This window comes from Coccomyxa subellipsoidea (assembly GCF_000258705.1).
Source record: "Coccomyxa subellipsoidea C-169, whole genome shotgun sequence".
Taxonomy (NCBI): domain Eukaryota; kingdom Viridiplantae; phylum Chlorophyta; class Trebouxiophyceae; family Coccomyxaceae; genus Coccomyxa; species Coccomyxa subellipsoidea.
Window position 1 is genome coordinate 966456 of NW_005178026.1, and position 21101 is coordinate 987556.

The window sequence follows — 21101 nt, forward strand, 5'->3', positions numbered from 1 at the left end:
TATGCGAACAACCGCTCCGAGATCCTCACTAGTGTGTCCCACAACTCTTGGCCACGCTCATCGGGCAATAAACAAGCTTTGCGTTAATAAGCTAGATCAAACAATCTAGGCAGGCCACCAGTGACCATTCTAATACTGCACAGGAGATACTGTGATTTATCTACCCTCAAGTAAGAATCCTGCTACAGAGGATACATGCTGCATGCCAGATCGCGGATTTGCGTGGTTGCGTCCCCCGCTGTCTCCAAGCTATTGCGGGTGCAACATGCCAAGTATTCTTTTCTCTCCTCACTTGAAAATCGTATTCCACAACTGCAGGACCTCTCTGAGATTCATATAAATTATCACGTGGGTCTGCCATGCTGTCACGTGCAAAACTTGCCTTCATTTTGCCGATCACACCTCTTTGCGGATCAAACAAGCGTGTGAACAACAACCAAAGTGTTTATAAACGCAAGAAAAGAATCATCCATCTTTTAGAATGGGTAAGAAGCGCCCCAGAAGCAGTAGCGGCGGCAAGCCAGCCAAGGCGCCACAGAAGAAACCAAAGAAGGCACGGCAATTCACACTTATATCGACTGAACAGTCCAATCATTTGGAATATTCCTTGCTGCGCAGGCCAGGAAAACCTAGCCGTAATGCTTGTTCTTTTGCTGTGAGACTTATCAGGTGGCTGCACGATCGCTGGCTCTTAGACAAGTGTTCGTTGAGATATAAAGGGTCCAGTCAGCCCAACATCCCTTCCAATTATTGTTCCAGGTCAACGAAGCACCCCTACCGGATGAGCCAGATGAGAGTGATCTGGACGTCAGCGAGGAGGATGTCCAGTTCGTGGACGAGTATAGCAAACGCCTGGGCTTCCTCACCTCCCTCAGCAAGGAAAAAATGGACAAGTAAGCCATTCTACCCACTGCCTGAACGCAATCGTGGTTTGCAGCCACTCGGCATTCTCAGCTGACAAAACGTTACTAGGCGAAGATCTTCCCCTTGCCTGATTGTAGGTCGAAAAGTTGGATACTGCGGCACAGCATCTTATGTTGTCATTCACCACGCAGGTCCTTGCAGAAGCCAAAGGAGAAGAAGGTCAAGGAGCCACCTCCAAAGGCTCCAGAGGCAGATGAAGCCGAAGAGTATGAGCAGGTGCCTCGAGGGAAGCTGAATGACAAGGAAAGAGAGGGTCCGAGGGCAGCCCCCCTGCCCTTGAAAGTGGGCGGCCAGCTCGTGTACCCAGATGCCAAGGAGGCTGCTGCGCCCAAGCCGGCACCGGTGCATGCCTACTCCATTCCCTGAACCTCAGCTTCATGTATTTCATTGCATGACATTGCAAATTGCCATTGTTCTGCTTTGTTGTCAGCCCAGTAATGCAGAGAGTTACTGTCCCTGTCTACATCCTATCAGGTGCTAACAAAGGAGTAAAGAGGTTCATTGTGGGGTTGGCCGACGGCTGAGGAAGCTGTGCATTGCCAGGTTCCCCAAGTGGCTGGGATTACAATAGAGGAGGAAGAGGAAGAAGAAGAGGCAGGCAGTCCAGTAGTGTCAGACGATGAGTTAGCGGACGATGAGTCAGCAGATGATGCAGACAGCGTTTTGGTGACGGACGATGATGACTACGAAGGGGCATCAGACGAGGCAGGGGAGGATATTGGGGCGCCAGATGAGGCTGATGAAAGCGATATTGAGGAACCAGCTGCCCATAGAGCGCCGGCGACGCGGCAGCCTGGATTGCAGAACGAGTTGCAGGTATGCAACTATGTTACATGTTCATTTAAACCCCCAGCTTACATTCCAGACGGCTGTGCAGGCTATCTCACTTGTCTCCATGTCATGTCCAAACATTACATGACTGTGGCTACTGGTGACTGTCATGGCAGCAAAGTGCGGCGCAGCTGAGTCCATGCGCAAACATACTCTCTCCATAGCGTCACCGTGAGAATTTCAGACTCCTGCACAGCTGGGTGTAGGCCTGCTCATGGCATGTATAGACATAGCGCCTCTGCAGACGACAGCCGCACTTCTACGCTGGAAAGGTCCTGTTGTGGCTGAATCGGTGCTTCCAGAACTTGCGCAGGTGGCAGGAGTCTTGTGATCACATGTACAATGAGTCTTCGTGGGAAATCGCTCAAATTGCAGGGATTTGTGGCTGCAGGAGTACCAGAGGGGGGAGGAGCGGCGGGAGGAGTTGAAGCAGCAGATAGCGCTGACGGCCACGCGGCTGCTGCAGGACCCCGAGCAGCACGCGCGCGAGCTCACCGCCCTCGTGCAGCTGGCGCGCGACCGCGACGAACTGGTGAGCAGCGCTTGTATTTTCTCTGGCTGCGTGCGGATGCTGCCAGATCTGGCTCTCATGCATTTGTGTCCTGTTGCAATTGATTACCTGATTTTGGGTCCTCACTTGATGGAGTCAGGTCTCTCATGCACCTGCGCCCCGATTTGGCTCTCATGCACGTGGTTGCCTGATCTGGGTGACATGCAGATGGCATGCTTCATGTGGACAACTTGCTGTGGCAGTTATCTCATTGCATTGTTGAAAGCCCTGGCGTGTGTGGGCGGTTTTGTTGTGTGTTCATTGTTGCACACGGAATAAGCAGCAACCAATCATATTTGATATTATGGCCTCTGCGGCAGTAGCGGTGATGGCTGGCATAGTAGTCATGTAGGCTGTATTCAGAGGGACATCCGCCACACTTGTAGCTGTCTTCTCGTAGCTCCCACTCACGTGTTCATGGCCTGGGCAGCAGAATAGAGTTGACACACGCACCTGATGATGCCAGGTGGCTCGGCTGGCGATGCTGTCACTTGCGGCGGTGTTCAAGGACATCCTGCCGGGCTACCGGGTACGCTTGCCCACCGAGAAGGAGCTGGCCGTTGCTGTGTCCAAGGACGTCAAGAAAGTTCGCGATCACGAAAGCGCCATGCTGCGCGCCTACCAGGTTCGACCCTGCTGGTCGAAACCGATATCCTTACTGGGGCAATTTGGTGTCAAGCCGGACAGTCGCTGGTGGCGGACCTATTGTTCCCTTCCTGTCGCTGTAGCGGAAGCACTTATTGCCACAGATCTGTGACAGCCAAGATAACTAGCAGGGTATCATCTGCCACTGTGTTGCCCATAGCAGGAAACCTGCTTAAGATAGGGACTAATGCTGACTTGAGGAAGGATATCTTTATTTTTATATTTGGCTGCGGCCTGCAAGTGGGGCTTGCAAGGGATTTTAGTTTTTTTTTACCTGTCTCAACAGGCGTACCTGAAGGCGCTCTTGGATGCCTGCAACGCGGCCGAGCGCCGGCCGCGGCAGAACGGCACGGCCGCTCCGGAGCCGGCCTCAGCTGCGCCGTCTCTGGCGACGCCGCGGGTGGCGGTGCGCTGCCTTGCGATGCTGCTCACCTCCCTGCCGCACTTCAACCACGCCAGCGACGTCCTGCAGGTGCGTGATTCTACTCCCTTCTATCTAGGATTACATCCTTTGACTTTGTCAACCCAAAAGTCTGTCGATTGTCTATGACTGTGTGAGAAAGATGCAGCACGGCTCAGTATCAGCAACCGGGCATGCAAGACAAACGGTGTGAAACAGTTGCACAGAGCAGTCCGTACAGAAGAGGTACTTTCATCTGCCTTTCCGGTGGTCGCATTCAATTGACACATAGGAAGTGTTAACCAGCTATTACTGTTTCTCGCATGCAAAGAGAACAAAGAGTATGTAACTCAGCATGTGCCCGGTGCGCAGGCGGTGGTGCCGCGCATGGGCCACAGGGATGAGGCAATCGCGGCGGAGTGCTGCGGCGCGGTCGGGCGGCTGCTGGCGGCCGATGCGGCCGGGGACGGCTCACCCGCGCGCGACGCCGTGCAGCTCGTTGCCGACCTTGTCAAGCTGCGCAGGCGCGTTCCCTCTTCTTTCCCCATATCCGTCCTCCGTATTCATCCTCTGACTTTCCTCACATGGGACTTTGAATGAGTTGACAATCACTTGCGGCCAAGCCGTCCCCGCCCGAGCGAAACGCCGTGCAGCTAGTAGCCGACCTCGTCAAGCGGCGCAGACGAGTGCCTTGGCGTTCCCTCTCCTTCTTTCCTTCTGACATTTTACATGAGAATACAGAGGCCTCACCTGCACAATCTCTGCATTATCTTCAGTGTTGACAGGCTAATCTGCACTTTCTATTGTGCCAGTCTGCAAGCCAGTAATCCGGCTGTTACTCTCAGCCCTTCCAAGCCTTGTAGTCAAATACTTCCAGCCATTGTGTCATCCCTAAACGAGTTCATCTGCAGTCATCTGCTTTTGATAGGGCCGTAGGGTGCGCGCAGGTGTGTGGTGCGTCCGGAGGTGGTGCGCGTGCTGCTGGGCCTGCAGCTGAGCAGCGCAGTTGCAGCCGACGTCACGAGCGGCGGTAAGCATGCACATTTCACCTTAAATCCCAGGACATTATCATGCCCAGGGCATGCAGTCTATGCGCGCCTTGAATCTGCTGAAAGTTTCGTCATATCAGGGATGCCTGCCCTCTGGCAAGAAACATCTCTGTGAAGGCAATGACGGTCGGGAGGAGTTCTGTTGCAAAGTCAAAAGGGTGCACAGAGGTGTGGGAGCCATCAGGATATTGATTCAGCCTGGTGTGCATGCAGACCAGCGGGAATACCGGTCGCGCAAATTGCGCAAAAAGAAAAAAGGCTTTATCGAACACGGGCAATGAATGTGAGTTTCTGTTGCGCGCAGATCAACGGGAGTACCGGTCGCGCAAATCGCGCAAAAAGGAAAAGAAGGCGCGGAAAGGCCGAGGCGAGGACGAGGTCTCGGCGGCTTTCAAAGAGGCGGCTCTGTCGGCCGACGCGGAGCAGCGGCGGCGCACGCAATCGGAGACGCTTGAGGCTCTGTTTGAGATCTTCTTCCGCGCCCTCAAGCACTGCACCGCCTCCGGCCTTGCCACAGCTTCTCACAGAGGTGTTCTACTACCTCCTGCCAGTCTGCTTTCTGGGAGGATATGTAGAAAGTATGGGACTATTTTATTATCATGTGTTTTCATTTCATGAAAGCCGAGACTGTGTTTGAGACCTTCTCAAGCACTGCAACGCCTCTGGCATCCCCGCCGCATCACACTCTGGTGTGCCGGTAGACCATGCTTTTCAGTCTTTCGGGAAGATACTTGAGAGCAATGCGTGATCACTTCCTCATGCTGACGTCCCTTTCTAAGCGTGGCTGAGCCTCACAGTCCAAGGCGGTTGCAATGTTAAATGGTGCTGCAAGAAGGCTGTCACAGTTGTGGTGTTGCACCTCTTGGGATGTCTTGAAGTGAACAGCAATGTCAAATGGCTGCTAGGATTGCAACAGGGAGGACCACCACTTTAGGCTGCAGGTTTTTCTAGTGGTCCAATGTGCTGGGCTGCAGGCCCGCCGGTGAGCGAAACCCAAACCCTGATCCGTAATTGCATATTTGAAAAACCCTAAGAATTTTGAATTTCAAATATACCCTGAGATATCTAGGCAATCATGCAGGCCCGTCGGTGAGCGATGCACGCGCGGCGAAGAAGTTTCCACTCCTGGCACCGGCCCTGGCGGGGCTCAGCCGATACGCGCACCTCATCAGCGTCGAGTACTTCTCAGACCTGCTCGCCGTCATGGTGCAGGTGCGTTTGCCCCGTTGCTTATCTACCCCACTGCATTTAGGGTTTTAGGGTGTAGAAGATGTTAGGGTATAGGGTTAGGGATGGTATGTGAGATTGCCTGGCTCTGAATTCTCGCCAAAGTATTCCACGTTCCAATCTTGCAGTCATGCTGAAGGTTTGGGCTTGTAATTAGGGCTGCAGCCAGCCTGCATTCCTTTGTTGCATTTTGTGAGACAACACAAGATTGTTCTTCCAAACAAATTCGCCAAGCTTAAATGTGGATATGAAAGGGGAATTGACAGAAATTGTCTCTCACAGGTGGCGGCTGCCCCGGGGCTACCGGTGCGCTTGCGCCTGCATGTGCTGCTCACTGCGTCCGACATCCTCAAGTGCGCATGCCACCCTGATCGCTTTCCAGGTCACGTAAGCTTGTGTGGCTGCCGGGAGAACATCACAGAGTCAGTCTAATGCTCAACTCCATGCCAGCATTTTTTTTGCCATGATTTGAAATCTCCCGGGTGCTCCGCAGGGGACAGGGGGATGCACTCAATGTAGACAGACACGATTTGTATCAGGCGCTCTACTCGACTATCGCAGCAGCGCCGCTCGGGGATCTCGAGCCGTTACGGCAGCGGCCGGCTGAGTCAGCCGCCGCGCCTGATCAGGCGGCTTCCGGCGGAGGCGCCCGTAATGGGCCGAGCGGTGGTGCCCGTATCGGGCCGTGGGATGGGAGCCAGGTCAGGCACCGGGGCAGGAACGCTGCTGCAGACGTGGCCCCTGAAGAGCTTCCGCTGGAAGTGCTCCTCGTGAGAGTCGCTAACCAGATGCTGGTCGAGCAGGTGTGGCCGCTTCCGCTCAATGCAGCACCCTAAAACCCTAAAACCCAAAACCCTAAATTAATGGCAGTTCACAACCTGCACTGTTAAGCGGATACCACTCCTCGAAAGATTTGTGGTTATGTGACTGCAAAGAGGCTGCCCAAGAGACCCATGCGCGAACTAGATGAGTGTGCGGCCATGATAGCTGTGCTTGCATGTGACCTGAAGCGGGGCGTGTCTTGTTGGCTGGAAATAAGCCTTCAACGCATGGCCTCCTTCGCATCGTTTGCAAGCTTGGCTTTCTTTGCTGCACACTCGAGAGCTGAAGCTATAAGTCCTGGATAGGCTCTGAATATGCTGCAATGGTTGCCATGCAAGTCCATCAAATGACAATGTTGGGGATTTAAACTCTCTGCCTGCAGTCGCGAGCGCTGGACGCGGGGCGTGCGGCTGCATTTGCGCTGCGAGTGGCGGCGACCGCGCAATTCATGGATACCGGGGGCGCCCTCGGCCTGTTGGCAGTCCTCGAACGCATGCTCAGGTTAGCCGCCCTCCACAAACACTTCTCAGTGAAGATTTTGGCTATGGTTGCCTTTTGTCTTCTTGTGCTTGGCAGCCCTTCATCCCTCTAGATAGATCAGTGTGCTCCATGCTTGCGCGTTGTCTAGGAACCACTCGATTGTAGATCCTAGGAGAAGTACCTGAATTGTGCCAAACGTTGAAGAATATCTGTGAAATGTTCAAGCAGTTTTTAGGTACTGAAAGGTTGTTTTGTAAAGGATAGTGTTTTTTTCGCGTGCGCAGGCAGAACCCCCGGCTGCGGGGGATGCTGGACATGGAGCCTGGGGGACCGGTCCCCCCGCTGCCGCGCACATCGGACCCCCACAATTTGATGGAGGCCGCGCGCACGGCGCTGGGGAGCCAGTTCTGGCAGCTGCGCGCGCTGAGTCAGCACCACGCATCGTCAGCCGTCCGCCAGAGCGCCGCCGCCGTGGCCGCCATGCCGGCCGACGGCGGTGTGCGCCATTACATCTTGGTTATGTTTTTTTATGAATTTTTTGTTGATCGTTTGCCAGCAACAGCATCTTGCTGCATAAGTGACACTTCTACAGCTTGCAGAATTCGTGGCATGGTAGAGCGCAGCAAACAGTGAAGATGCTCAGATGTCCATGCGCCCCGCTGCAGAGATCTGGCCAAGATTTGAACCTGGTATTTTATGGCATCAAGTAGGCGTGTATGCCCTGGGCGTTCTAAATACAGATTCGTTAGTCTGTGAAACAATAATGATAGTTATGCTTGGCTGGGTGCAGGGGCGTCGGGGCACCATATCGGGCTGTTTGCGCGGCCGGACGGCCCGCCCGGAGTGGCGGCTGCCCACAGCCGCCCGGCGGGCAGCACTGCGGGCAGCCCTGCCCTGCCCGACAGCGAGATTAAACGTCTGCAGGCACGAACCGTGCTCCTGCTGCACCTCTTGAGACCACACTATAATGAGTTCTTGGTCAGATTCTCAGCTTGAGAATGATTTGTAATCAGGCTCCGGCGCTGCATGTTAGATATTACAGCCAGATTTGACACTCAGGTTCACACCCGGGAGCCTTGCTTCGATGCTTGCGCTCTGTGCCATTCTGATATTGGAGGCCACACAAAGATGTACAAGAATCTGCACGGCATCTCTCGCTGCTGAGATGCCGAGGATTGTTCTTCTTGCAGGGCTTGCTGGACTCGTATTACAGCAAGGCCATGGCGACAGGGGAGGACGAGAAGAGACAGGCAGAGTGCACAAAGCAGGCAGGGCAGATAGTGGATGCATTTAACGAGCTGCTGCCAGTGAGAGCGGCCGAGAAGCGCGCTTCAGCTGCTGCGGCTGCTGCACATGCCAGCTCCAAGAAGGGGCCAGGCAAGAAGCATGACAGGAAGGGAAAGAAGGGTGCAGAGGCAGGAAACCTGGGTGAAAAGGGGCCAAAGGGCGGGAAAAGAACGCTGCCGCAAAGCAAGCATGCAGGCAAATAAGTTGCGCTCGTTGTGAAGAGCTGGTAGGGGGGTTCATCATGAGACTCGGGAGTGCGGCTGCTGCGTTTCACGAGTGTTCCAATTGAGTTCGGGTGTGACTTTGCCAGTGCAGACTTTAGAAGTCCGCAAAGGGGTGAAAAGGGAGAGAGAAAAAATGTTGCAGCAAAGCAAGCATGCTGACGAGATTCGCAAGTTGTGCACGTCTTTGAAAGCTGGTAGGCGGTTTCATGAGAGTTGCGAATGTGGCCGCTGCATTTGGCGAGTGCTACTCAGTACAAGCTGTGAGTGCAAGTGTGAATTTGCAAGCCCAGTGAATTCATAAGTCTGGTCAGAATGCATCAGTCATGCAGAGGCTTTTACTGGACCCTGCATCGAAAGCCTCTGAGAGACCTTCAAGCACCTGGCAAAACAAGCTCAAATATCTCCATAACAATTTTCTCCCTGGGAAGTTTTCCACATCGTGTCATCTTCAGGACTGTCGTACATTTGCACTTGGTATGACCAGAATCAGGAAGTTCAAAATCAATCAATCTGCAAGGTCTTCGACAATTGTGCCTTGCTGATACGAACAACAGCACCAAAGAAACTATGTTTTCTCTACACGCTTCTCTCTTCAGTTGACCTCCTGTGACAAGTAAATCAAGAGAGAATGCAAGACACGAAAGCGGTGAACATCAGTAATTTCAACCCTACTTTGGCACTTGCTCTGCCGAAATTGTCCCTTTCTCTTCCAAAGAAAAACTACAACAAAAACAGATAGTGTTTTCGCCCGCTGATCACTTCAATATGTGCAACTCCTCATCGTGCCTAGTAAATTCCTGCAAGCATCCATTAACGTACGTGTTGCATCTCTGCTCTACCTTATTCTTCCCAGCTTTGTTTGGTACAAATGAAATGTTTCATACACTCATGTCTGCTGTTGATAGGATCATGGCAGTCTTCTGATCACACGCAGCATCAGGGCTCTCCCTTTCTATGTGTACTCTATCTTCTGCAATGCAATGCTGCACTTAAAATTGGGCAGTGCATTTGTGGGTACCATGTCTACCTGTTGACTAGTCTACAAAGAGTGGAAACTCAGGCGATCCAGCTCCTGAACCCTGCCACAACAAGCGGTCACTAGTCAGAGCTCCATTGGGATCTCTTTTGCAAGCCATCATACTTGTCTACGGCTTCGGGGGCAGCCCCCAAACTTGCTCAAATTACTGGCATGGCAACTGTCTGATGAGTTCTAGCACTAAACCGGTCGCCATTGCATTTGTAAAGCCTTGTTTCAGGAGGACACCACTGCATGCCCCAAGAGCTGGCTGCTGTCGGGGACCCTTTGCTCCATCTGCATGGCTGCCATCCAAGACTTTAAACCCAATCCTGAACCCCTTGAAAATAATAAGACCCTAAACCCTAAATATAGACCTGAGCCACCCACAGGGCCATGGCAACAGCAGCAATGTACAGCAGAGTGCTTAGGATATGCATTTTTGAGGGTTTTCTGGTAACCCCTTTATTATATGTAGGGATAACCAACCCTAAACCCTATACCATATATTCTAAAATAAAGATAGTGGCCAATAGCTTACTTGTCTTGCTGGGGGCGATCGGCCGAGCTGGCAACACTTCCAACAGAACGCTGGACAGCGGCGGCCGGGGGCGCCATTTTGACATGCCACAGAGGAAGGTACTCCTGCGGCCAACAAATTTTAGAAAATACTCAGAGCTACTTTGTTTCTGCACCACCTTGTTTGCATGCAGAATCGGGCCAGATTACGGTAGTTTTAGGACTGTCAGATTTCCGAAGGATTGCAGGCACATGAGAAGAGCGATAGGAGAGGGGCAGTGACAGACTGCCTACCAATGAGCCCCAAGTGACTCCCAAAAGGTCTCTAAAATGCAATAATTAAAAACATAAAATGAACACAATCAAACATCACACGCATTTTAGAAGATCTTTGTTCCCCTGTATTAGTGCGTCATGCATACCTCTGCCAGCAAATGTCCTGCAGGAAAGCTGACACATAAAAAATCTACATAACAACCCTGAGCCCTAAGTATACATCGACATATACACCCTGACCCCTAGAATACAAAAGTGAAGGTACACATCTACTTTTATATAAACACAAATACAAGGTGATAGGAAGAGCAGAGGTCTCACATGTCCCCAGACGTCCACAGTGAGGATGGCGGTGGCTGCGTAGAAGCAGATGAAGGCGACCCACATGCCCCACCAGCCGGCCACCTTGTTGCAGGTCTCGCTGCGGATGCCGCCGGCCAACAGGAAGAAGAGAACCATGAGCGAGAAGAACACCACCTGGAGCACGCGATTGATGCGCAGGGTCTGCGAGGGGCACGCAACATCTAACGTCATGGTTTGCCGGGGGCTCGCAACATAATAGAGGTCTGTGAAATCTCCGCACAGCTACAGCGCTTTAGGTCTGATCTACACCGACACGAGTATTGTAAGGTTACTATTCTTTTCCAGATGACTTCCTTGCAACAAAAGTCTTACTAACGGAATTGTGTGGTTGTTTATCTGTCTGCAGCGCACATCCAAGTTATGCACAGGGTCTGCGGGGGCACTTAGTATTGAATGTCAGGGTTTGCCCTGGGTTGACAATGTACAACTCATTGGGGCATTTGCGCAGGCAAGTCTGAATGAAGGTATGGCCGCCTGCGCTTGAAGTGTGGCTGCCACTAAAAGAGGGTGCGCAGACTTGGCATGCAATGTTGCTTCTGTCTGATATGAAGCCAAAACCGGCCAGTGTTTTTTCTAATGCCTTTCAAAAGTCAATGTGGCTTGAAAGAAAGATTCGTGGCCTTATAGAAGCTTTTGAATGTTCCTTTGGAAGCCACATATTGGCTTTGAGTAAACAATTTGCTGCTAAGCTGCGCAAAGGCCACATCTTGCCCTTTGTGGAGCCAGAATGCCCTAAAACCCACCCGTTTGCGCTAAGTATCTCTTCAGAAACCTATCTTCAGTCACTTTTGTGGCTTCAAAAAAAGTAATCGAAGGCAGCTTCAACGCCACATGCGCTTGAGCCAAAACCCCAAAAGAAACACTGAGACTGACTGACAGGCAGCCGGCAGGGGCGGTGACTGCACGCCACTCCACAGATTCGCAGCCAAAGCCTAGAGAGTGCCACAAGAACTGGGCACAGTTTGCATCACAGGGGATCACATGATAGGCACCTGAATGAAGAAGCAGAAGGTGATAATGCCCCACAGGCTCAGCATCATCTCCTGAGTCTTGATCAGGCTGTAGTCTGGAATTGGCGTGTTACTCGACTGGCCAGTCCATACATTCGCCTTCAAACACACATTCACCCCATCAGCGCAGTTGTAACAAGGGACCTTAAACTGATCCAGGTAAGTGGTTAGTTCAGTGGCTCCTGGTTGTAACACATTAGTAATGCTTCATAATGCTATGCTTGCCCGCCTGCACACCAGTGTCTGCGCAAAAGTTTGACGGCTGTGCGCGAAGCAGACAGTATACAGGATTGGCAAATTTGTGACGGAATGCATGCACATGAGAAGTTTTGCAATGAGGAGATGGGCAGTGACAGACTGCCCACAAGACCAATGAGCCTCAGGTGGCGCTCCCAAAAGGCCTCTAAATACTATAATAATAATAATAATAATAATAATAATAATAATAATAATGCGCCAGACAAGCAATTGGGATTTAGCGGAAACTGACCGACTTGAGGATCATGTAGAGGCCCCAGCTCAGCCAGAAGCCACCTGCAGCCCAGGCACGCCCTCAAACTTGCGCCACTTTGCATGTCTCCTTCTCATGTCAAAACAACAGCACCATGTAGGCCATGTAGGCAGGAGTCCACACTCCAGCTTGCTGTTCACAGTAGGGGTTGTATCATCAAAGATTTAATATTATAAGACTAGGCACGTGGAGATAACAACAAGTGGTGCCCGCAGCGGCCGCAAGGTCATTCGACCTTTTGGGGTGCACCCATTTCGGCTGGCTGTGAGCAGGGGTGGATAATTATTGCAAATTGACACCTGCTCAATACTGTTTGACCCTTACATCACAAGTGATCTGCCAAAAAGGTCAATCAACTTGCAGTACAATGGTTAATGCGGTCCAAAATTTTGAAAGATAGGAGAGGGCACACCATAGCTCATGAAGGCCACGGCTGCAAATGAGTTGTTCTTCCACATTTCCCACATTCCAGCAATAAAGGGCATGAGGCCACCTGCGATCAGAGCTAATTTTTTTTAGTAAGACAAAAAAGAGCGGGCCACTTTGAGGGCCACACACTTCCACAGAGGCTGTACTCACTACAACAACAACATACTTCCTTGATTGTACTTTAAAGGCTCTGAAACATCTTATAAGATCATAAGATGTTCTACTTCTGCATTAGTACTACTCCTGCAGAAGCTATACAGCAATCAGCCCGGCCTTTGCTCCTGCTGGCAGTGCGCAGCAGAAGGGACTGAGCACAGTGCCCATTGGTTCATGGGATCTTGATCGGGGCCTTGCACATATCTGTAACGGTGGGTATGATTCTGGGCAGTCTTTGCACGCAGGTGCACCCACCTCCTTCAAAGTTAAAGGCACGACAGCAGTATATAAACTCACACCAGGCAGATGCTACATTATGATGAGGCACACTTTCAGTCAGAAGGTGCCCTAGAAGTCATGCGACAGAAAATGGCTTAAGCGGTTCCGGCCTACAGTGTGCATGTGGAGTTGAAGCGGGACTGCTTTGCAAAGAGGGCTTACCAAAGAATATTGCAAAGCAGGCGGTAAAGTCCTTTGTGGGCTGATCATCTGTGATCTTGGTGGTGGCACCCTGGAATGGAAAACAAAACAAAATGACAACCCTGAATATTGATCACCAGTTCATTCGTTATTGAAGCACCACGACAACATTGGACAACAAAATCAACTGTCCTAGTCAGTGCTATTTCTGATGATGCATGTGCAGATCAAGCAAGAATCAGGGCATGTCCAGTCCAATCTCCCAGAAGGCTTCAGAAACTCTGATGGAGGGCGACAAATATCCTGATTATAGAGAGGTCTTGGCAGCATGCTAACCTGTAGGAAGGCCGTCATGAAGCCAAAAGCGAACAAAGCCAGGGGTGCCGGATTGGCGACCTACACCAACGTGACAAAAGAATTAGATGACCTCACACTTAATTCAGTTTTCCAATGGTCAGCTTTACACATGCATTTCTGACAGCAAAAGTAAAGTGAAGGTCAATTTGGCTGTAGAATGCAGTGACAAAACCTAGGGATCGTTATAAACAGTAAGAAACAATTGAGCAAAACAGTCAAGTTCATGCGAAGGTCCCTTGGACGCTCGTAAGCCACTCGGACGTTCGTAATGCCGATGGCGTGTACAGCAAATTGTGCAAAGCAGTGCGGAGCGCTTACAGGTGCATTTGCAACGATCTTTGTAGCAGTATAGCGCTCTTGTCTGTAAATGGCGTCTGCAGCATTGAGGTCCAGATCGCCACCAACATGCCTAGATCAGCACATGGAGTCAGTTGTAAACAGTGACCATAACAAAAAGGTCATACTTGAACTCCGGAGCCGCCAGTCAAAAATATTCAAAGGGGCTCTTGTACACATACCAGACCTTCCACGAGGGACCAATCTCGCGTTCATCAGGGGATTCAACGTCCGACATGGACCGAATCTCGTCCATTCTTGGCTCGCAAAATGCAGCACCTTTCAATCTGTATGTGCGCCGGTGACAGCCTAAGTTGTTTCTGTTTGGAGAAACATCGAAATCACGAGTACGCAGCCGACGTGTATTTCGTGATCAAGTGTGCGCTCCGCCAGTGTCTTAAGAAAAGTGAAAGGCGAAGTGAAGGGCCAAGAACGGATGTGCGCAGACCAGGCATCTGGCTGACACAAATTGATATCAGCAAATGTATCCACTCGATAAATGACTGCGGAATCGCTTTGTGATGGCCACCATGTTGAACGAAAGGAGGGACTTTTATGGCCTGCCGTTGCCCAAGGTCCCGCCTTCTGTGCAGCGCTCCGGGCAGCCCGTAGTGCCCAACAGAGATACTGCAGCACCTCCTAAGACGGTGTTGTATTGCAGATGAATATAGCATAGTGTCTCACAGAGGCGCTGTCCATTAGAAGTGGCTTTTGAAGATGCGGCAGTCGTGACTCCTTGACTGAATGTTCTCATGATCGTGACCGTGCCCTGTGTCCTTTTTGGCAAGGCAGGCAAGCAACACTTCGGCAAAAACAGTGATCAAAGTCACTTACGGTAAGCTTGCACGGCCCTGGCCCACTGCCACTCAAAAGCTGCCCGCATGACGAGGACAGTCTTTCTTTGCATGGTTTGCTGGACTCGTATTACAGGGGAGGGCGATTGCTGCTGCTAGTGAGAGCGGCTGAGAAAAGTGATTCAGCTGCCGCAGGCGCTGCTGCTGCTGCACATGCCCGTTTCAAGAAAGGAAAGGAAAGAAGGAGGCCCTCGGAGGCAGGAACGAAGGAGGACAGGAAAGGGAAGAGGGATGCAGGGGTTAAGGAAATATGGTTGGGAAATGGGCGGGAAAAGAAAGCTGCAGCAAAGCAAGCATCATGCTGGCTGATAAATTGCACAAGTTGCGCACATTGTTAAGAGCTAGTAGTCCATGAGAGTGGGGAGTGTGGCTGCTGCATTTGACGAGCGCTCCAATTAAGCGAAAGTGAGTTTTTCAATGCTGTGTATGTGGGTAGAAGTGTCACACGGTGTGGTTGGAATCCATTAGATACGCAGATGCTGTTGCTGAACATGCATGTGGTGAAAGAGACCTTGCAGCGCCTAGCAAAATCCGTTCAAAGATCTCATAAAATATTCTTCCCTGTGAAGCTTTCCACATCATGTCATCCTCAGGACTGTCGCACATTTGCACTTGCTCTCTATTTGCCTACGGGCTGTCACCTTTTCTTCTTGGGCCCTTTTGCCAAATATCCTCAGCAGGCGCCTGCAACCCAAATTGATTGTTACCCGGAGAGTTCCTAGAGACATCTTGAGCGCGCTCTACCTGAGGTGAGATTCCTGACTGCGCGGTCGTCCACTTGAAAAGTGTCAGGTTGTAGGGATGGGTGGTTGTCGGGTGCGTTTTCTGGTCAAAACGAGCCGTCATATGGTTATTTTGGCTAGAAGAATGATCATAAAGATCGCTGTATCATTTAAGATTTTGTTTCAAGAGCTGTCTGCGTAAGCGCCACCTGTTCTGTAATCGTACATTGAGGTTTGGTGAGAACAACAATGCATGAGGCCCTGTCCAATGAACAACTCTTCACTTGCCAGATTTATTCCTAATTTTGTAACGACAGATTTGATCTTCTGTGATTTTGCTTCTCTGAAAGCCTGCCGTCACCCTTGAAGATCTCTTGATGCTGCTATGAGTCCTGTCGAGTTCGTGCGACTGCCCTGCTGATAGAGTTGCATAGCCAATAATCAAGACGCATCAAAATAAAAAGAGTTGTGCTTGACTCGCTGGCAAGGGAATGTTTGAGACAGGCCACCTTCGAGGAGAACTGTACGGCAGGCATTCCACGTTCTGAACTTCTCCGGGAGAACCCTTTGAGATGCGTTGCAGCGCCAACAAACTATTAAAAGGCTTGAGTATTGTCTGCAGGATTTACTGGGCTGATTTAGGGTCTTTGCACGGCTCCAATGAAGATGGCGTCTCGTTTCATGCCGTCTCTCTGCGTGTCTCGCCCAAGCCTGCTCTTGGCCTTGCCAGGCATGGGTGCGACTTGTCCCTCATCTTATGGCAAGTACTATATCGTTACGAATTGTTGACGCAGTGCCGGGTCATATGTCGCCGCTATCGCTACGTCTGCTTGAAAGCTAGGGCTTTTTTACTCGAATGCAGGGAGGCTGTCTTCGGCCGTCAAGCCGCGGAATCCACGCAGGCGTTTGGCCACTGTTGGAGGCACGCTCTGCCCATATGCCATCACACAAGATACATGTTCATTTCACACCTGTCCTGTCAGCATGGATTATCAAATACCGTGCCCACATTTTGAAAGGAAAGCTCCCGCTCGCAGCAAACTAGTGTGATCACAGTAGAACACATGCATAGTTCTGTGTGCGTTGTGTTGAGCTGTGTTCAAATGTGCATTGCACAGATTCTTAGAGAAAATAGCGAGCCTGGCATTTTTAATTGCAGCGCTGCACTCGCTTGAACCAGCCAAACCGGCACCGGGGCCTACCAGGATCAAAGAACCCAATGCAGAGGTGCTCCAGACCCCCTACACTGCAGCCCAGCTCGCCCTGCGCTATGGCTTCCCTGTCCTGACGGAGCCAAGCAAATTTTGGGTAGCCATCATTGAGCTCAGCACTCCCATGGGCACCGGCTACTCCCCAAAGGATGTCACCAAGTACTGCAAGCAGGTGCAGATCATTCCATGTATACCACTTTTGGTTCTGCATTTTTAGGATTGGGGGTTTTAATGTTCCTCATGCATGAATGCTACTTGACCTCTTGCTTGCATGCGGATTAACACAGGTATAGTGCATGTTCCAAAAAGTGCTCTCGATACAAAAATTCATTGAGAATTTGTTACTTGCAGCTCTTTGAATGGCACATGCCAGGCACTGCCAGACAGTGGGACCTGATTAAACACATGTACAGCAGCTGGCTCATCAGGAATGCTTGAATTGCAATCATTCTTGTCAAAGAACATCAGCCCCCTGTATCTCAGCACTGTGCCCCTGGCTGATTGGTTCCTGTCTGAGTCTAGCAAATCTAACAAGGGGCAGCTATTCTTGTTGCTTCCAATTGTAGCTTGCATGCAGAGGCACCTTGCCTCATGAGAGGCACAGCATATATATTCCTGGACCTTAGATATGCATAATCAATTTTCATCTGAAGCTATGAAGCTCTGATATGTGTGCAAATGCAGCTGGGCATCAAGGAGCCTCCCACTGAATCAATTGATATCTTACCGGCGACCAACAAATTCACCGGCAACAAGCCCGGCAGCGCCGATGGCGAGTACGCTCTGGACATCCAGGTCCGTATTCTAATATCCGTCATCCCTTCTTTAACCCCTTATCCTACAGCTCTGTAGAGGTTCAACCTCTACAAGTTGTTAACCCTCCATGGACCCTTACCCACGAGAGAGGGGCAGTCAGGATGGCCACTGGATTTTGTATGTAACGTGAACCCTTAAAGTTTTTATTTCCTCACAGTAGTCAAACCCCAGTTTGCCAGTGGTTGCTTTATGCATTGGTCTTTAATCAAGAGCCTATAGCCCCCCCTCAGAACCACCATTGTGCTCTGGTTGATGGGTTTGGCAGTGATTGTCCCTGGAAAGGCCTTTGACTGGGGTCCCTGAAGCCCAAATGGCCTTAATCTACAGCAGGTGGCATATGCTGTTGGTATTTAGGTTGTGGCCGGGGCAACTCTGGGCAATGTGGGTCTGCTGCTCATCAATGCACCCAATCGGGGCGGATTCCAGGTGTGGCTTTTATGAGTTGCTGGGGGCTATTGACATGTCTAATTGATCATATATAAAAGCCCCATGACAAGCGCTGCAGGGAGAATAATGTCTCACTGAGCGATGGATCTTCCTGTGCACTGGCAGGGAACTTTTGTGCATCTGTCCTGACTCAGGCAGACATCTCGGGGGAATCTCTGCAACTCTGTTTTTTTAGGCCCTGTCATATCCCTGCTTCAAGCAACTGTTGTATGTATGCAGAAATCTCTGAAGAAGCTTCTGACGTACAAACTCCCGGATGGCGGCCAGCTCAGCGCGGTATCCTATTCCTGGGGCCTCGACGAGCGGAACAATGACCCCGCTGACATGAAAGCCTGTGATTCGCTGATGGAGCAGCTGCTGGAAAAGCATATCACTACTTTCACTGCCTCAGGCGACGACGGCAGCCGGGATGACCCCGACGGTGCGCGAACCCTGAATCTGAAAGTATTGAAATTTTTCAAGGGTCTCAACTAAGGATTTCTTATCCATACTGTCCTCTCAGATGCCCCTACCCAATGGCGTTATCTTACGTCACCCTTGCCCAGGGTTCCAGGGGCGGTACCTTATGGATAACATCTTATCATTGTATTATACGCTTTTTCAGCCAAAAGGCAAGGTGCGTCCTGCAGACAAGCTGCAGTGAAAGGCTGCCACAATCCTACCCCTGGTTGGACTCGCCAGATCCAAGCAAGTTCCAATCAACCCTCGGCACGGTGCTCAGTATATGTACCGGCCCCCGCCAGCCGGGGCCAACATCATAGAAGATCTGATTAGGCCTTAGCCTACCCTGAATGGGAGGTACTCACAGGAGACACACTCCCAAGGACCGTGCCACATTAAGTTTCTGACACATTCTTGCTTGAGATAATTATGTAAGTGGGATTTGGAGTGTATTGGGTTATCATTGCATTGGTGGAGTCAGTGCCACGACCGCACATATATATATATATATATATATATATATATATATATATATATATATATGCTAAATTTGATACAGTGTTGCTGGTCATACCTAGATCCCAGATGCCTAGGAAGTGGAAAATGCGTATAAAAATAATACTACTTCTTGCTTGGCATGTCTGCCAGGGAGCTTCACCTGGCACTGATAATGTGGTTCCTGCTGTTGTGTTTTAGGGGGTTTTTGACTCATTTGCGCTGTCTTTTCACCCTCTCTTCCTTGGATTCATGATTCAAGTGCAATGCACTGGGTGGACTGTGATACAGGCAACAGCGGGCAGCTCCTGAATGTGGATTACCCGTCATCTTCGCCCTACGCCTTCGGCTGCGGCGGCACTACCATCACTCCAGAGTAAGGCACTGCATTCTGCCATTGGTCTTCAATCACTTGTTTGTGTTATTTTGACTTGAACTTTATTGTCTGAGCAGAAAGATGACTTGAACAAAATTGACCATTGCAAGCATCATGGAAGGACAAGAATGACAGGGCAGCAGGCAGAAAATAATCCTATGCCAGTCATTCCAGTGATCTACCCAGCAAATTTATGCTCATCTAAGTGATGCAGAACAGACCAGATGCGACTGTACATGTGCCCCTCCCTATTGCAGCTACCTGCCCAATGTTGGATTGGGTGGCTATCAATTTTTAGTTGACAAAAAATATATCTGATCAGGAAATCTGCATGCCTACACCAGGGACTTTGACACAGAGATTGCATGGACTTATGGTGGCGGTGGGATTTCCCAGGTCTACGATGCGCCACCCTGGCAGGTCATTCCTTCAGCTTGGATTTGAGTTTGCATTTAGATTTGCATTCTATATTTGTTCTTTGGGCTGGTGCTACTTTTGATTTCATGTCATGAAATCTTGTGTTTAACTAACACATGCGTCTCAAATAGTGCATCCGTACTGTCATTTGAGATCTACACCTTCCTGCTTGAGTGAACAGCAGTAAATACACTAAAAAATACTATTGGATAGTCTGAACAGGTGCGTAATTTTGCCATGCAGGCTCCTATCGTCGCAAATGAGATTCCAAAATCCAACGGCAAACGCTGTGTGCCAGATGGCGCCATGGACGGTATATTTCGGCCCTTCTTTCAAGTTGATTTTCAAGTTTTGCCATTATTTTCTCACATTGGGGGTCAAGATAATTTTATTCTATTGGTTAGTCAGATACTGCCTTGGGAGCGCAAGCCAAGCGTGCGATGTCCTGATTGACGCACAACAGCTGTTTCATATTTTAATTCTAATTTTATTGTTGCTTGTACCAGTAATCTACCTGCCCTTGACACTTTCTGTGCTGGCCTGTAAAACTAACAGCTAACCGATATTGGTCAAACCAGAATATCATTATGAGATTGATAAAAGTTTTTCTTGAAGCACACTCTCACCAACCTGTATTCTGATCGGCTGCTGTGCTGGCGTGTGTAGCTGACCCCAACAGCGGGTACACTATCATCCTGAACGGGCGCCAGTACATCTTTGGAGGGACCTCGGCCGTTGCCCCAATGTGGGCTGCATGGAAAGCTGCTACTGACGCCGTTGCTGGAGAGAATCTCAAGTTCTCTGCAGAGGTGAGGAAATTTTGAGCTCTTATTTGCAGCGTGGCTGCTTCGTGCATATCACACCTGTGCAAGTGGCCTTGTGAGTCAGCATTCAGCCTGTGCAAGTGGCGAGGCTCTGTATTGTATGTTGGTGAATAATTTGCTTTTGTGGTCCCAAAAGTCCTATGGGAGAAGGGTCATAAATAATGGAGCTCTGTTTGTTTGGAACCTCCTGAAATGCTGTCTGAAGGGACTTTGTCTGAGTTTCCAGAGTCTGAGAGGCTCACATCAACTGCGTCGCTCATTGTTCAATCTAATATAAGGAGGCTTTGCTGTCCTTCATCTGCAAAATGCATGCACGCTACATTTAGTAATTTTATGTCAATGTCTTTATTTTGTTGCAGGCTGCATATGCCCTAAAGGGGAAAATGACCGACATCACAGAGGGCACCAATGGCGCATACAAGGCAAAGATCGGCTGTGATCTGTGCACTGGCATTGGGGTGCCAAATGAGGCCTTCACCAAAGCCTGGCTGGCTGAAAACGGGGTCACTTACAGCCCTAAGAAATCCAAGGAATGAGCTTCTGATGCAAGAGCCGTACAGGCGGCACTTCTGACCTGGCTCCCTTTGAGATACTGATGCAAGCCAGGTCCAATATGAGTACCTGGGAATTCCTAGCTGTGCTATGGACGCTCTCCTGGTACTGATTC

At 50.4% G+C, this 21101-nt stretch overlaps 3 protein-coding genes across 3 annotated transcripts; 2 read left to right on the top strand and 1 right to left on the bottom strand.

Moving 5' to 3' along the window:
* Positions 1-195: 195 nt before the first annotated feature.
* On the top strand, positions 196-8418 carry COCSUDRAFT_44354 (hypothetical protein; the record flags this gene model as incomplete). Its single annotated transcript, XM_005644445.1, has 17 exons — positions 196-258; positions 760-893; positions 1056-1266; positions 1468-1740; positions 2147-2287; positions 2772-2930; positions 3237-3422; positions 3723-3878; positions 4317-4380; positions 4704-4928; positions 5481-5611; positions 5909-5979; positions 6120-6327; positions 6831-6949; positions 7213-7424; positions 7719-7861; positions 8119-8418. The coding sequence occupies 17 exons, from the start codon at positions 196-198 to the stop codon at positions 8416-8418; spliced, it is 2796 nt and encodes a 931-aa protein (XP_005644502.1).
* A 1573-nt stretch (positions 8419-9991) lies between these two features.
* On the bottom strand, positions 9992-14087 carry COCSUDRAFT_44355 (hypothetical protein; the record flags this gene model as incomplete). Its single annotated transcript, XM_005644446.1, has 8 exons — positions 9992-10099; positions 10571-10753; positions 11605-11721; positions 12113-12156; positions 12546-12626; positions 13160-13229; positions 13475-13534; positions 14019-14087. 8 exons carry the CDS (start codon positions 14085-14087, stop codon positions 9992-9994), a joined length of 732 nt encoding a protein of 243 aa, XP_005644503.1.
* Positions 14088-16212: 2125 nt separating this feature from the next.
* Positions 16213-20970, top strand: COCSUDRAFT_58196 (subtilisin-like protein; the record flags this gene model as incomplete). Its single annotated transcript, XM_005644447.1, has 10 exons — positions 16213-16231; positions 16567-16790; positions 17303-17413; positions 17789-17860; positions 18101-18302; positions 19109-19193; positions 19538-19613; positions 19854-19923; positions 20277-20419; positions 20794-20970. 10 exons carry the CDS (start codon positions 16213-16215, stop codon positions 20968-20970), a joined length of 1179 nt encoding a protein of 392 aa, XP_005644504.1.
* Positions 20971-21101: the final 131 nt, after the last annotated feature.